A 17,066-nucleotide genomic window follows, 5' to 3' on the forward strand; every position below is an offset into this window, starting at 1 on the left:
GATGACGCATGATATGTCGAGCACTTTATAGTAGAACAGATTAATGAGGGTCAATACCTTGCACCCTCGGTTCCTTCACAGACTGATCGAAGAGGTCACACCTGCCCACTCACTGCGGACAGTGTTGCCTGACTTTGGCGATCCCGTGGGAAGCGAATCCTATGATTTGTCCAACTGTGGGGTTCTTGATTTCATCTATTTTTTGACAACACGAGAGTTTCTCAAGCAAATATAAATAAACAAAGGAAAATGTAGTGGCAGGTTGGATTTGAAAAAATACATAGTGTTCCTCACTAGCGTTCGGAAATTAGCTTTACCCAACCAAAAGCAGCCAATCTCCAAACACCGAAGTCACGTGAGCGCTATCTGATATTGATAGTTAATTTTTCTACCTTTTAAGAAAAAGTATTATAAACATTTACTTGTTAAATTAATTTAAATACATTATTTTTTTTATAAAATTATTAGCATGAGGTATTGAATATGACGTCACATGAACGATCTGTCAATTTGTACAGGAAAAAGTTTTGAAGGGTAAGTTTAATGTAAACAAGTTAGTTTTTAATTAATTCATTTTCCTCCACTACTTATCTTCTAACAGTAGACTAAAATCTTATCAACGGGCTTGTTAATTTCAATTTGTTCCAGAAAGAGGTATTCTATTATATAAAAAATATATGTTCCCTTGCATATATACTGTATTTTTAAATTTAATGTAATTGTAAATATTATTAATAAAGGAATGGCTGCGGCAGTCGTTTCTGATAAATATAATAGCAATCAGGCTATGTTTTTGTTTAAACTCTTAATGAGGATATTAAGTCCTCTGTTTCCGAGAGCACACACATAATATGTCTAACAAATATTTATAAACCTATGGTTTTTAGGAAAAATGGAGGGTCAGGTAACTATAGTGAAATTCATTAATCTCACAGCAAGTTTTTTCATTTAAGAACCAGTGATTATACGAGTACAATAGACTTATTTCAAATATTATTTGAGAATACTCGGTTGCTTGTTTCTCTTAAAAACACCTAAATATATTTAGTAATCCGCTTGATTATGTTTGAAGTTAAACACAAATTTCTTGTTCAATTACAAAGGAATGTAAATTATTGTTCATATTTTATTTTTTCAACGTTTCTTTTTTTTCTGAATTATTATCTCTAATTTTAAATGAACAGCAGAGTGTTATATCACTTAAAAATGATTCATTTGGACACAAGTGTTTAGTTTTTTAAATTTTTTCTGTTGAATTTGTCATAAGTTTGTTTTTCTGGTTTTCATGTGAATATAAGAAAAATAAGTAAAATAAATAAACTTACTACTCTTGTATAACTTTTATCTGTAAATATTAGAAATGGTATAGCTCTATCAAGGATATTCCCTTATCAATACCATGTTCTACCACTGTCGAGTTCTTAAAATTGGAAAACATTAAAGTATATATATAAAATGATTTGCCCTGATGTATAACTGATGTTTGCCTTAATATATGTGTAGCTTTACGAGTTTTACTTTTTGAGTTCTTCCATTTCTGTGATTTACTTATTTTTTAGTTTCTCTAGTGCTACTGCCCAATTTTTGATAAATTCTGATGCAGAATTATCCTTTGTTATATCTAACTATGAATGTGTGAAATTATCTACAATATGTTATATACATACATAAAATATGATTCTTTGTTTAGTAATTTAATTTTTCTAATTTTTTTTTCTCTCCAGGTTTCTGTAGTTTTGCAATGTAAGTGGCTTACATATTTTTATGGGGTCTAATCGTACAAACTATCCTAATCTTCTGCCGAATTCATCTGGTCCACCTCGTTCTAATTATGGATCTGTAAATGGTCATTATGTTCCTAGCATTGAACCATCAATAATGGACGGAGTCTCTGTAGATGGAAGGATGTCTATCACGAGGAGATTTTTTATTCTGTTAACAGTGTTTGACCTTTTGTTTACTTTCCTTGTGTGGATTATTTGTACAGTAGTAAGTTGAATTTCTGTGTTTCTCTCCCTTTTATATAGGATGTTTTTAAATTTACTATTTTTCTTTTAAACTACAAAGCTATTCTGAAAATTTTTTGATATTGTGATTATTCTATTGCCTTATTGAGTCATAAAGAAACCATATTATTCTTTTTTTAAGAAATAATTGCTTAATATGTTTATTTTTAAGCTTGTTGGTTCTTGTAGGTGTAAATAGAGCCAAACCTAGGGCCTGTTAGCTGCATAGTCTAACTTCTTGCTATTTAACTTCCTAAATCTTTAATGAGAAAGTGTTGTAAATTACAAATGGAAATTATTACATGTAAGAATTCTCACAAAGTGCAAAACGTTTATGCTACATTTATAATTATTGAATGATTGAAATTTAAACCTTGATTGTTAAAAAAATTTTTACTCAATATAATGTCATTTTATAATCTTTTTAAAAATATTCTACATTCTTCTAAAGCTACATTAATAAATGCTATTGAAAAATTTAAATTAAAGATTAATTATTAAGTCCATTATTAGCAGATGTCTCCACTTAATCATTCTATATGCAAGCAAATATTTTAAATTATTTTTAGTAAATTAAATCAACCCAAAATTATTTCTAGAATTTAATTTTCAATAAAATCTAAAAATAAAAAAATATGTTTGTATTTATGAAGGTGCACATTAAATTTCTTGAAAACTGTTTGTTGTGAAATATTTGTTTAATAGAAAATATGATTTTTATATTGTTTTGCATACATGATAGAAAACCAACCTTGTACCCGGAAATGATGTTAATTACAAATAAATTTTTGCTGGATACCCGGAACAGGCCAGCTGAATTTTTGATGCTTTTACATCACTAGAGGGATAATCAACAAAGTTACTTTAGTACAAAAATTTTAAGCAGCATATTCACCTTGATTTCATTACAGGATTATTGTATTGAAACCATACATAAAAATAATTTAATGACGGAATTCTGGAACTTCTTTAATTAAATATTGGTATGAGAATATTTACCAATTGTTTTTTTTTTATTACTGCAGCTTTACTATAAAAGTTAATCTTCAACTATTATGAGTTGCTCAGTATTTCATTAATAAAATTATACTGGACATTGTTGATGTTTTTTAAAACTTTATTTTATACAAAATGATTCTGTTATTAAAACTATCATATTTTATTATTCTTTTGCAGTAAAATTTGTTTTGTATTATGCTCAACTGCAGCAAATTATACTTTTCTTTGGTTCATTATTTGCCTTTTTTAAAATTAATTTCGTATATGTAATGTATTTTAAAAAATGAAGAAAGAAAATACATTTTTGTGTCTAATTTTGTAACTTAAAATCTTATTTGCACTAATTAATTAGCGTATTCGAGGGCACCCTTTTGAACCTTTTACATTGTGTCCTAAAATGTGAAGTTCTGTTCTTTAAATCAAAAGTTATTCAGGGTGGTCCATTTTTTATTTTGCACACTATACATACCTGAGTTGAAAAATTATGCTGTCTAGCGCATGTAAAAATTCTCATGGGGCATGTAAGGGTAGAAAAAGTCAGGCATATCGTAAAATAACAATGAAACCCCTCAAATATTTGCAGAAATCACCATGATTTCGGGTAAGGCGAGTAAACGGCACCAAATAAGGAGGGAAAAATCAATTTTATTGGATAAGACCTAAACATTGATTTTAAATATTAAAATGAGAAATTATCGAATAAACCACTAGAAAAGTACTTAATTTTATTTTCTGAAAATAAAGTAGTTTTTAATGATAGAATTTTCATTCTATTGATTTTTCAAAATAGTGATTTTTGTTAACCAATGAACAAGCATTAAAATTTGTTTTTGCAGCAAAATTGTTCAGTAATTTTAATGTTAATCTTGCAAATTATTGTCAACATAAAGATTATTTGTATGAATTACTATTTATGTAAAATTTTTTATTCATTTAGATATCTACAGATAGCTCTATTGCTACAGCTCTTAAAAATGAAGTCCTGAATTATAACATAACATCTTCCCTGTTTGATGTTGTGGTATGCATCTTTTATTATTATTATTTTTTACTTTTCGGTGATTTTCTATTTAAAACTATATTGAATTCTTTTTTAGCATCACCTTATAAAAATATTGTTATATCAAATTATTTTGTCATATAAAAATATTGTTATAAATAGTTCCATCTTTATGAATTTATTAATTTTCAATTCTTAATGCTATGTTGTTTATCATCACACAAAAAAAGTGACTCAGATGATCCGCAAGGCGGATAATCAGGAGCTTACTGTACTTTATAATTATAATTTGTAAGTGGCCTCTTTTTTTATACAAAAAAAAATTTGCAAAATTTTTTTCATTTAATTAGACAAAAAAAAATTTCCCAGTGCTGCCTGAATTTCCCTAAACATCGTTTTTGTGATTGAACATATTCTGCTCCCCTATTTGTTCTGAGAAGGGGTGAGCCATATTAATGAACTCCCTTTATTATTATTTTCCAAACAGTTAACGGGAAAAAAAGGGTTTATCGTAAGCAGTTTTTGTTATTTACTTCTATTTACTAAAAAGCATATCTCCTCTTTACAAATATTATGTATGCATTAATATTAACATAAGTTCTCATTATTTGTGAGTATTTTAATTGATGTTGCTATGCATTTTTCTCTGGGAGTTGATCTTTTAATTATATATATTTGTCCTTTTTAAGCTGTTTAAGCATTCTGATATATCTATATTCTAAATGTGTATTGTAGGGAAACACAACCTTTTTGAGTGAAAGGCCACATATACAGCAGATTGACCAATAAAGGGCTGCATGCCCAAGTATTTAGACAGACATGTTGACAGCAATTATGGGTAGTGATAGTTATATAAACATCATTGGTCAAGCATCATTGGTTTAGCAGTTAACCTTGTAATATGTTTGCATAAAATTCAATTCTTTTAAGTATTTAAAATTAACAACTGCTAAGCTTATTACTCAGGAAAAAAACAGAATCAGAAAATCAGAATCTGTCAGAAAAAAATCAGATAAATTGAAATAAATAAAAACAGTGGGAAAATTCATGTTTTTTTTATCACATTACATAATATTTTAAGTCCATTTGAAGATAAATTTAAGTGTTTAAAATTCCTAATGTTCATAGAATTTAAAAAAATTAAATATTCTAGATAATGAAATAAATGCATGTTAACCACTTTAATTTAAAGAAAGTTTGCAGGATTAAAAGTAATTAAAATAAAACCTTTGTAGGACAAAACAAGATTCCACATTTAGTAGTATATATAATATCTTCCTCATAGTTCTGGAGAACGATTCAAAGTTTGGACTCCTTACTTTTTGCACCAAAGTTACTTTTTACGTATTTTACCATATCTCAAAATTTTAAGCTAATTAAAAAAAAAATTGCGTTCAATTATAAAATTTGTTTATCCGAAGATAATTCCATGCTAAAAAAAACATTTTTGTAAATATTTATTATTTTATTTTATAATCGAAAAATTTTTCAGTTATAAGGTCTACAATTTAACTGTGTAATTTTACATGGCAAAATACAAAATTTGAGCAAAATCGGTTGCATATTTCCTGAGAAATTAAATTTTAAAAAAGTCAGATATTTTAAATTCGATTTCTCAGGAACTATTCGACCAATTTTGTTCAAATTTTGTATTCTGCCATGTAAAATTATATTCTTTAAAATGAGTCAAAGAATTACATACCTTACACTTCAAAATTTTTTAACCATTATTACATAAAATATAATAAATATTTATTAAGAATTATTTTTTGTGTGTAACTTCCTTTGGACAAACAAATTCTATAATTGTGCGCAAATGTTTTTCAATTAGCTTAAAATGATCACGAGAACTACGCAAAAAGTAAAATTAATATGTAGGGGTCCAAAATTTGGAGAGCTCTCCTGACGAAACTTTTGGAACCGTATTTCCCTGATTGCGGTTCCCTCCTATATTTTGGGGGTCAGAAGTCCGAATCTGTTGAAAAAAAGGTATTTTATTCAGAGAAAGTACATTTTTGTGTACTTTCATAATTTATTGATTAAAATATCGTTTGTATTTCTTAATTAGTATATTTGAGGGCACTCCTTGAACCATTAAGATAGTCCTAGAATATGAAAATCGGATCATTAAATCAAAAGTTATTAAAGGTAATCCATTTTTTTTTGCGCACTATGCACATCAACATATTATGCATTGCCTTTTTGTTCTTGTAAAAGTATTCGTACATTTGAAACATCAACTCGCTTTTGTACATTAAAGTACTCTACAATTGCTTAAATTAAGTATGTTAAATGACATTATGATTTATCCTTCTAGGATGACTCAAATTTCTGTTTCTTGCCTCAATCGTTTTTGTTCAAAATGGAAGAGAAAGCCATTAATAATTTTGTTTACTTATAATAAATCATATTTTTAAAAATTTTTTCGTTTTCAATATTTTGAATCCTTTATTTTTCATTTCAAATTTTCTTTTTGACTGATTAGATATTAGGGGATCTATTATACGGAAGAATATGTTATCTGGACTTTTGTTCTGTAAACCAGAACTACCTCAGCCTCTTTTTTTTTCTTTCACAAACTAGTTTAAAATTATTATTTACCACAAATGTATGTTTTTTAATGTGAGTAATGAATTTATTTGAAGTTAGAATAGTTATTTAAGAAAAGAGCATTTTAATTAAATGTTAGGTCAAAGTAGACCAATTTTAGGTTTAGGCATGCTTTGCCCTAGTCATCTTTTTCATTGAAATTACATTGGGCTCCATATTTAGAGGAAGTGCAATTATATGGGATTTATTTAGACGCTCGTTATTATTTTATGTTAATTGAGTGTATACTATTAAGTCTTTAAAATAATTCATTTTAGTTCGATATTTTGGCAAAGGATGCAATGATAAAAATCATTTTAGCAATAAAAATTAAGTTGCTTTTTAATAAAGTTGCTTATCTGTTGATCAGTTACATAGTTGACATCTATCTCATGAGCTACTTTGCAGAGATGTAGGCTGGAGTCAAAATAGTTCTGAAAATGCAAGTTTTATGCTATTTTCTCTTAAAAATGTTTTTCACCAGAAAAAAAACTTAATATATTTTATCTCATATGCTCTAATACTTTTTTCACACGTTAATTTTTACTTTTCTAATACTGATTGTACATTTGAAAATTTGCGGAAATAAAAATCTTGTATTTTCATAAAGATATCAGAATATCTCCTGTGATGCTAATATTCTTACATTTAATACTTTAAATTTGTTGCCGTAAACGAAAAAAAAATGTATCTTTTTCTAAAAGTACTCTTGGTATATGTTATAATGTTAAGTGGCTACAATGTAATTTGAAATTTATTTCTTTTTAGGTATTAGGATTAGCTAGATTATTTCTGATTGCTTTATTTTATGTAGTTATTAGATTGTCTCACTGGTGGGTAGTAGCAGTAAGCATTATTTTTTTATAAATTAAATTTTTTTCATTTTCTTTATTGCCTACATTTTTCATAAATTTTTGATTTTTGACATTTTCTTTTAGCTTACTACCACTGGAACTACAGCTTTCATCATTACAAAAGTGTTCTTATATAAAGTAAGTAACTTAAAATTTTTAATATTACATTATAATTTATTATTTTAGCCTTTTTACATTTATGAAATAGATGTAAGCATTTTTGATTTTATTAATTGTTTTTTAGAAAGTACTTTCTTGATGTTATATCTTATCTTTATGTAGGGAGTTAATTTCAAAATCTGTTGAATCCTATGTATTTTCTATTATATATTTGAATCCTATGTATTTTCTATGTATTCTTATTAATTTATTTGTTATCTTTTTTCAAGGTTGTTTGTGATTTTATTCGTATTTCGTTTTCTTTTAGTGGGCTCATTCTAATACAACAGCATCTGTTGTGCTGATACTATCTTCATTTGTATTGTCTTGGGGAGAAGCATGGTTTTTAGATTTTAGGGTATTACCTATAGAATCAAAGGCCAACTCATTATTAGGTAAGATTATATTTTTTCATATCTGGAGCATTCTAAATTCTTATCAATTGATTAGTTTTTAAATTTTATGTATCCAGTCTACCTTTCTTTGTACCCCCCTTGTAGTTAAACCTTCATTATAAAGACCTTTACACTATATTAGGTCCTGACTGTTATTCAACATGCACAGAGTCAATCATCCATTAAAGCTTCCAAACTAAGGTCCAACTTCATTATCAAACCACTGTCTGATTCCAGTCAGTAAATGATTCGAATCAAGATTTGATTCAAATCAACTGGTGATTTGAATCAACAAGTGATTCAAATTAGTAAATGATCCGAATCAATAAATGATTCAAATCTCCAAGGTGAACTGATTCCTATTGATTCGAATTACTTAATTCGTTTTGCCCAATTCTATTGTTTTATTGACTGTCTATGGTATTTGTGTTTGTCTATGCATTAAATTTTAGGTATATCTATTATGAGCATTGAACTTTTTTGCACATTTTTCTTTACAAGATTTAAAATCTTGTTCCATCCTTTTTTATTAATGTTTGAAAAGATTAGTAATAATTAATCACTACTAAGCATTTTTATGTTTGTACTCATTATAATATGTATTGTTTTTCCATAACTAAATAATTTTTTTTTTGTACAGTAACTTAGAATTTAGCTTTCATATTAAGATGGATTTTCATATGTATTTGACTTTACTATTTATATACGTAGTTATTTAAATTTCTTAATATAGAAATATCAGATACTAATAGTGATTTTTCTTTTCTTAATGTTTAAGGTTTAAATGTTAAGCAAAGGAGATAAAAATTTAAGTGATTGATGTAGCATCTTTTCGGAGTTCAAAAATCTTTAATTTGTGTAAAAAAAATAATTTTTAAATATTTAAGCCTTAAGAGACTGTAGTTTTATAAGTTTTGTTTCTTTAAGTTCAAAACAATTTTAATTTTAATATTGAATATAAATGATTATATATTCTATAACATTAATCATTTCTAAAGTTTGAAAATTATGAAAATAGTGAAATATCTTGCAAAATATGTATTTGATTAAAATTCTAAAAATTTTATACGTTAAATATATTCAAGGAATGGGTGGGGCTACTTTAGAATTTTAAATACGAATCCCCATGTTCTATAGCAGATTTGAATTCTTCAGTAAGATTATCCCAATAAAGTTTTGCATTTTGTTTCACAGATGGTGTTGTAATTGACCAAAATTAAAAAGGGGGTACAAATTTTTTAATATCAGAACATAAAAATAAAAACTGATGATATAATAATTTATTGGCAGCAAAAATATTTAGTTTCTGTACTCATTGTATTTACATATCAAAATTAGTAAAAAAATTTTAAGTATTTCATTAAAGAAATACTGAACCAAGTTATACATTTTAATAAAAATTTATTATGGGTAATTCACTAATTTACTCTTGTAATATGAGTTCTTAGTTTGCTTAATTCTTTATATATATTTTTATAAATTTGGTGTGATCAATAATAGCAATCTTGTTAATATTTCGTAGAATATGCTTTCATAAATAATTTTTATTCAAATCTAAAAAATACTCTATAATCTTTTTTAATAATTAAATTAATTAATTTTGAATAAATTTTTTTTACTTAATTTTGTATAATAATTATTAATTAAAAAAATAGAATGATCCACTCAATATTGAATATATTTAAAATTGTGCATAAATTGTTTTTATGGTGGCTAATATAATCAGAAAAAAATTCTTTATCAGAAACTAGTTATTTCATCAAGATCATGTAAAGTCATTGAAAATTATTTTGCATTTGGTTTCAATATATATGAACTTTCAGCAATAGGAAGGGAAAAAAAATAATTAAAGCGCATATTCTAATTAGATATTTTTTTAAAGGGCTTAAAAATATTTCTTAAGTGCTAAAAAAGTACTTAAAGAGTGCTTATTTTTTGTTGAAAAATTTGTCTATGCACCCTGTAAAACAACTCAGATGCGCAAAGTTTTTTTTTATCAAATAAAGGTGTTATTTTTATTAAATATTTTGCTCATAACGATTCCACGTATCAAAGAGATGGGAGAAAAGCTGGGAGAAAAATATAAACTTACTAAGAGAATGTTAAAAAATAAAAGCCATTTTGGAGAAAAAAAATATTTTTACTTTATTAGTTCGGAAATTTTTCCCACAGTAGAGAATCGATCTTGCAACAGCAAAATAATTGTTACCATTTGAATGTTTCAAGTTTTACCCAAACTCTGAAAGTGGAATTGGGGTCAAGCTTAGTGTCTTTGGATACATTATTTTGAAATCTCATACAAGTTCTTTTTCTTTTTTTTTATATACACGACATGCATATTTTGATATCTTTATTTTAGCAATTTGAACCCAGTTTTAAATTTATAGGATTACAGCTTTCTCTGTAAACCGAAATGGAAAGTTGAATTCGAGTAGTTTGTTCCAGAAAATTCAAATATACAAAAAAATGGGAGTTATTAAAGATTTTAAATTTGCTACTGCATTTACCTGAGGTGGTGTGATTGAGTGATCAAATTTGGTATCATTGAATGCATTTATTACATGTATTTAATACATAAATTTTTAGATTTTTTTATTGGTTTTGGTTCAAAGTTCATTGGTTGATATTTGACTGTTTCCATACTTTTTGAACACCCTGTATGTTGACATATTCTACTAGCACCAATTAAATATTTAAAAAAAGCAATATTTTTTTTAGCAAAATATGATGAAGAGCAAAATCCAGGCTTGTCTCATCCAGCATTATCTCGCTCCCAAAGTGATGATGGAAGTGCATTTTATTCTCCTCCAGGTAATTAAACTAATTAGTTTTGAAAATGAATATTTTTAACAAAGCAAATCAACTTTTGCAGCGAAAATACTTTTTTATCTAAACAATTTTCATGTATCTTGTTTATCATATGAGAAATTCAAATGTTGAATTAATCCATGACTTATGGCCTGTATTGAAAATTTTTAATGGAATTTTTTTTTGTTTCCTAAACAGCTAGTTGGAAATTACTTGTCTCAATTCCTAATGTTAAATTCAATATACTGCTAGACTGTTAAGCAGTACTGGTAGGCAAAAAGATGAATGAGTCAACAACATTTTTTATTGTTCTTTCTTTTTACTTGTTACATCTTATCAAGTTTTGTGCTATTGGAATTATAGTTTAATATATTAAGTAAATTAAGACAAGATTAAGCGTTAAAAAGACGGCCTAAAAAACTGTGTTTGCTGTAAATTTTGAAGCATTTGTGCTCAGTTTGCTGCTTGAATTCACTTATAATTTAAAATGCATCTTTAGCTACAGTTTCTCAATGCTCCAAAGTTACGAGTTTTTTAAATCATGAAAAAAAAAACAAGTTTTCAAAATTAAAAAAATCATTTTCAAAAATCAAGTTGTTCAGATTTTTAACTAGTGTCAGCATTTGACAGCTTTGATCATGGATTAAAACACTTCTTGTCAAAAACGCTGTCAGGAAAACTAATCAATAACCTAGAAAAATACATTCGTGTATTGTTAAAAATATCATATTTATTTGGAATAACACTGCATGAAGTGTTTAAGGTCAAATATGCTATTGTTTTACACAATTCAACCTATGTTTAATATGAAAATTTCTTGAAAAAAATCCCTTTCATTACATTTAGGATAGTTTAAAATGTGAACTGCTCTATAATAATAAAAGATCTACTGGTAGCTCTATCTCTATAAAGTTGGTTTAATGAAAACATTTGAATAATAAAAAAGTAATGACATTAAAACGAGAACATTAAACAGTGTTTTCTGCCATAAATTTCTAAGGAAAGTATTTGAAATAGGCTAAATATTTGCTGTCAACTGTTATGATTTTGTTAGCACTTAACAAATTACCTTGTGATTATACTTTTATGCATATGTTTGAATTGTTTATATGATATATGGCTAAAATCCTTCCACATCACATTTGTGAAATTAAAAATTTACTTATACTTTGCTGTCATTAAGAAATATCTTCACCTTAAACATGAAAAAAATGGAAACTATGATTAAGTGATTCTTAGAATTCACAATTGATAACTATTTAGAAAAAAGGTTGTTCTAAGAAATACACAATCATTTCCCAACAAAGTTGCTACAAGTGCACACATTTTACATTAGTTCTGAAAATGAATGAAGTCTTAATGATTTACTAAAAACTGTATTTAATATTTTAGTTCAATGAACAGAAATTTTTATGATGTGTAAATTTTTTTAGAGAATTTTTCAAACATGTTATTAATTCATCTAATTAAAATACAAAATTTAGATGTTTCTAAATTGAAAATGTGTTATTTCGTTAATTAGAAAAAATGATAATACAGTACAGAGCCCGTTATCCGGAAATCAAAAAACCGGAACAAAATTTGATAAATTTTCCCGCCATTTTTAAAATTTTTTTTTTTTTTTTCCTCATAAGATTTCAGGATTTTTCTTTCTTTTTTGAAAGATGTTACCTTACCATTATTTTGGAAATAATCGTTAGTGTATTACTTAATTGATTTTTCTTCTTTTTAAGATTATTTCCAAATATATATATTTTTTTAGTTGAGTTTGACAATAAAAAAACGGCTTTTTGTAGCGATTCAGAAAACCGGAAAAATCAGTTATCCGGAATAGCGATGGTCCCGATCGTTACGGATAATCGGTTCCCTACTGTATTTTTGTTCTTTTACTTGCAACTAGATTATTTATTTTTAGAGTATTTTAAGCAAATTAATGTAAATAACTACAATTATTTATCATTTTTAATTTTCTTTGATATGATAGTCTCTGATGGAGAAGATAATGGCAAAGAACATGATGGTAGTACTGTTTCTGAAGTTGAATGGCTATCACCGAAGAATAGTAGAGAATTACCAGCTGTAAGTTCTTTTACTTCTACTTTTCACTAATTTTGCCTTTTATACTGCCTTGTATTTTCATCATATATCTCTGGTTGAGATTTAAATATTTTTTAATACCTAATTTTATTCTTAATATTTTCATTCAATTAAAAAAGAAGTTTGCCACATTTTCAATATATGAAAATTTTATGCGGTTTTTCTTTCCTCCTTAAGTTATCGTATACTTATTTGAAGAATTGTGCTTTTAGTCATCTAAAATGTAACAAAAAGTATCCTAGTATCCTTAATTTTTTATCAACTTAGTTGATATCAATTCTACTTTGGTCTATTTGAATAGAAGGGACTGTTAAGAAGCCATAACCAATTTATTTATATGAACTTTTACATTCAAGACTCGTTCCTGCCCTTAGAAAAAGGGATGTCTCTATATTTTCAATACGTTAGGTTTTGCAATTTTTTCAATATCTGATGATCAATCAGTTGATGATATTGCTGTTAGCAGGCCAGCACAGTTAATTTTTTAAATTAACAATCAACTCCTAGCAGAAACATAAGTTACTAAATTGGAACTGGATGAGAATGAGACTGAAAACCTTCTTCTAGCATAGCGCATATTGATAGTCATGAATGGAATCATAGTCATAAATTAATTTCAGCTTTTAAAGGAGGAAATAGATATTTTATTTGAAAGAGTATGTCACTTTGTGGCAAAGGTTCTCAACATGCAGTACATAAATCAGTTATTGAAATATTGCATTATTGGACTGTTAAATGAAGAGCTGAAAAGCAGCTAGTTTGTGATTTGGCCAACATGGCTGTTATGGGTAATTAGTCATCCAATCTTCCATTTTCAATCCACTGCTCAAAGAAGGCTTCCCATCAATTAAAAAACTTCTGATCTACTGCCTACTGATTAATTTTATTTTTAGAGAAGTAGTGTCTATTTTTAGAAAGTAGTAATGTTGGTTAGAAGATGTCCACCCATGTTTATTTTCCATGTATAAAACATGATTTATTGCAGATTGATTCACATATTTAATTACTTTCTTAATGGTAATTGAAGGGTCTTCTTGCTAGTAAATAGGGCACCTTCAACAACTTTTTGTTTTTATTGGTTGAGTATATATATTTTCATTGAAATTAAGTATATTATTGAGGTGTTTATTAGCCATTCCATTAAATGGTCCTTAAATAGCCATTCAAATTCATTTTATTATCAAAAGCATAAAGTTATCAGCTTTATTGGTGGTAATAGTCTCCAGAGACCTTACTTTGGTTGTCAACTTTTCTTAAGAATCAATTTTGGAAAAACTTAGAAGTGAATATAGAAACAGAAACTTTTCCAGATAATAAATAATTCATATTACTCTTCTCCTAACGAATAGTGCTAATCTATGTGATTTTATTATACCTCTTGTTTTGTGTTCCTGTTCTTTTGTACCCCTAAGATCTCCAATAAATTAAGAAATGTTATACATTAGTTGCATCTTAACAAGTTTGTATAGGAAGTTTAAATTACATACTTTATAATAAAGAATAAAGATAATTTTTAAAGATTAAGTATCTTAAATCACCCATAAGTATTTAAATGAGCTATAAATTTAAGCCAAACATATTTCTGGCACTTCTAAATTATGTTGTTTTTTTAATTTTAAATATATTTACTACTACTATGTAGTAATTTAAAATAGAGCAAATAAAATTTAAGTTATTTAGTTTTTCTTAAAAAAAGACAAAAAAAATTTTGTCAAAATATTTTTCTTCATTTGGAGAATCATTCGTAAGAATAGTGCTTAAAATTTATTTTTAAAGGTTATATTCTAAAATGACCCACAACAAGCTGTTGTGGGAATGCTTTCCCTATATTTTAAAAAATTTTTTAAACCTATGATTTCAATAAAAAAATTAAATATTTTTATTCATTTATCAAAAAAGAAGTTATGTAACCCCTGAAGTTAGAAAGTATGGTCTGAGAGACACTTTTAAAATGTTTTATTCAGGACATGGATATAATCTATTGGCTGAAACAGAATAGTTTCCTTCAATTTGCCTGTTTGATTATATTTTATTTGTAGTTAGATTGCAAAATGTTTGAAATTATTTTAATTAGTATAAGACCAATTGTAAAATTGATGTTAGTTAAAAAAAGCGGATGCCTTTCAGTAGGGCACCCTAAATCTTTCCGTTTTAACTGAGGGATAACAGATTTTCATTACACTGGTCGATGTAATGAATTTCAATATGAGATACCTGGAACCATTTATCAGTTTTAATTATTCTAGGCTGATTAACCAGATAATTTTACTAGGGTTTCAAGATATCCTACATTTAATAGAAGCTACACCAGTAAAATACTATTAAAATTATAATGAAATCAAATGAAAAATTTAATAGGTTACAAAGTTCACCATTAGTATCTATCTTCATTACTAAGTCTTGCGTCAATCATTCTACATCTAGCAAGTTTTTTTTAATATCTTTTACATATTTCTTTAAATATATTTTAAAACTTAAGAAAAATATAAGAACTAAGAATTTTGCTTCTATATGCATGTCATTAATTTACTTAAAACTATATCTCGTACAATATTTGTTTGATTAAAAATTATATTATTTTTATTGTTTTGCATAATTGATTAACATTATCTGGTTAAGTGCTTAGAACTAGCAGGGTCATTAATCAAATTTTTGCTAGATACCCTGAAACAGTTAAGTAATAAAAAAAAATTCACTAGGTATCAGGATTAGGTATCTGTAGTAGGAAAGGAATATGTTGTTGTATTGACTTTTTAATTAGTTTTATTTAATTTTTATTATCTGCACCCAGTCTACAACTAGCTGGTGTGAGTTTAAAACATTAGTGTTAGCCAGCATATTGCATGCACTTATGTGAAAATGATTACAATTACAGATACTGTCTCTAGAACAATAAGAAAAAAGTGCTGTCATAATTTTGTAGTTTACTGTTATAGAAATGTCTGTTTAAAGCAGTGTTCTTTCTAACTTGACTTATATATATATATATAAAACATTGAACATTTTTATTGATTAAAAGAATAATAATAAATATGTATAAATACTGAGTGAAACTTTTAGCGATAATAATTGGTGTTATGAATTTTAGAAACAATATTTTATTTAAAAGATGCTTTTTGATATGAATATAACATTGACAGACAAATTTTTTTTATCTAGTATTGTCTTTATAAAAATCCATTATAGCCATTTTTATCAGACTTTGTCACTGGTAAAAGTTCTGTTATCAGTACTTTTTTTTGCCAAATCTCACAGGAAATTAAAAGAAAACACTTTCTTTTTAAATGTGCCACCGTTAGATAAATAATAGTCCTTTTATTTCAAATAGACTGAAATTTTATTTTGTGACTGTATGTCTGAGTTAGTATAGTTTTACATATTTATAAAAAAATTGTTTTTGTGAAGAAAAAAATTTTTTCTTTGGAAAGTAATTAAAACTCTAGTACTTTCTCTTCTGAAAATTGTTATTTTTGCAGATTTTTTTTCATTTGCACTAATATTAAGTATTTAAATTCAACTATAGTCTGAAGAAATTTTTTATTTGTTAAGATTTATTTGAACCAAATTTGATTTTTTTTAAAGCAATAAAAATGTTCATTTGTTAATGACTTTCATTAAAAATCTTAGTAAAAAAATTTTATATTTTGTTATTTTCAACTACAAAATTATATACACTTTCTACACGCTTAACTTCTTTTCCTTAAGTAGTTTTTCTTAGAAGGCAATTTGTGTGGTTTTTAATCAGACTTCATTTTCTTGATTAATTTAAATTTTTTGAATAAAAAATTATGAAAATTATTGCAATAAACACATTACTTGAACATTACGATTTACTAATGTAGTATGCCGCTTTAAAATAGTAATGTATTGAGATTTTTTAAATTTTTATTTTAAGTATATCACAAGATACAAAACAAATAATGGTTTTGTTTTAAAATGAAGAATTTTTAGTATTATGAACTGTGTTGCAAAAATTAACAATTATAAAAAAATTTATTGCATTTCAAGGCAGAAAGATCTAACATTTGCTACTGTATAGTCTTTCTTCATAAAACTATAGATACAAATAATCTGTTTCCATTTGCAAACTTTTGGAGTATTAAATGCGAGTTAAAATAGGAAATGGGTTTACAAAACTGATGAAAGTTATCAACTGGTT

At 26.3% G+C, this 17,066-nt stretch overlaps 1 protein-coding gene across 3 annotated transcripts in view; it reads left to right on the plus strand.

Annotated features, from left to right (window-relative positions):
• The first annotated feature begins 347 nt into the window (after window positions 1–347).
• LOC107455314 (stAR-related lipid transfer protein 3) overlaps window positions 348–17,066 on the plus strand; it is a 57,164-nt gene continuing 40,445 nt past the window's right edge. Inside the window, exons 1-8 of one of the 3 annotated variants that reach the window (XM_016072827.3) lie at window positions 348–534; window positions 1,725–1,989; window positions 3,943–4,026; window positions 7,363–7,440; window positions 7,533–7,586; window positions 7,876–8,002; window positions 10,721–10,813; window positions 12,795–12,889. In XM_016072827.3, coding sequence (XP_015928313.1) covers window positions 1,765–1,989; window positions 3,943–4,026; window positions 7,363–7,440; window positions 7,533–7,586; window positions 7,876–8,002; window positions 10,721–10,813; window positions 12,795–12,889 — 756 coding nt within the window. In that variant the 5' untranslated portion in view covers window positions 348–534; window positions 1,725–1,764. Of the gene's footprint in view, window positions 655–770; window positions 905–1,724; window positions 1,990–3,942; window positions 4,027–7,362; window positions 7,441–7,532; window positions 7,587–7,875; window positions 8,003–10,720; window positions 10,814–12,794; window positions 12,890–17,066 lie in introns of those variants that run through there. The other 2 variants (XM_016072825.3, XM_016072828.4) reach the window with 2 other exon arrangements.

The sequence above is a fragment of the Parasteatoda tepidariorum genome, chromosome X1 (assembly GCF_043381705.1).
Source record: "Parasteatoda tepidariorum isolate YZ-2023 chromosome X1, CAS_Ptep_4.0, whole genome shotgun sequence".
Taxonomy (NCBI): Eukaryota; Metazoa; Arthropoda; class Arachnida; order Araneae; family Theridiidae; genus Parasteatoda; species Parasteatoda tepidariorum.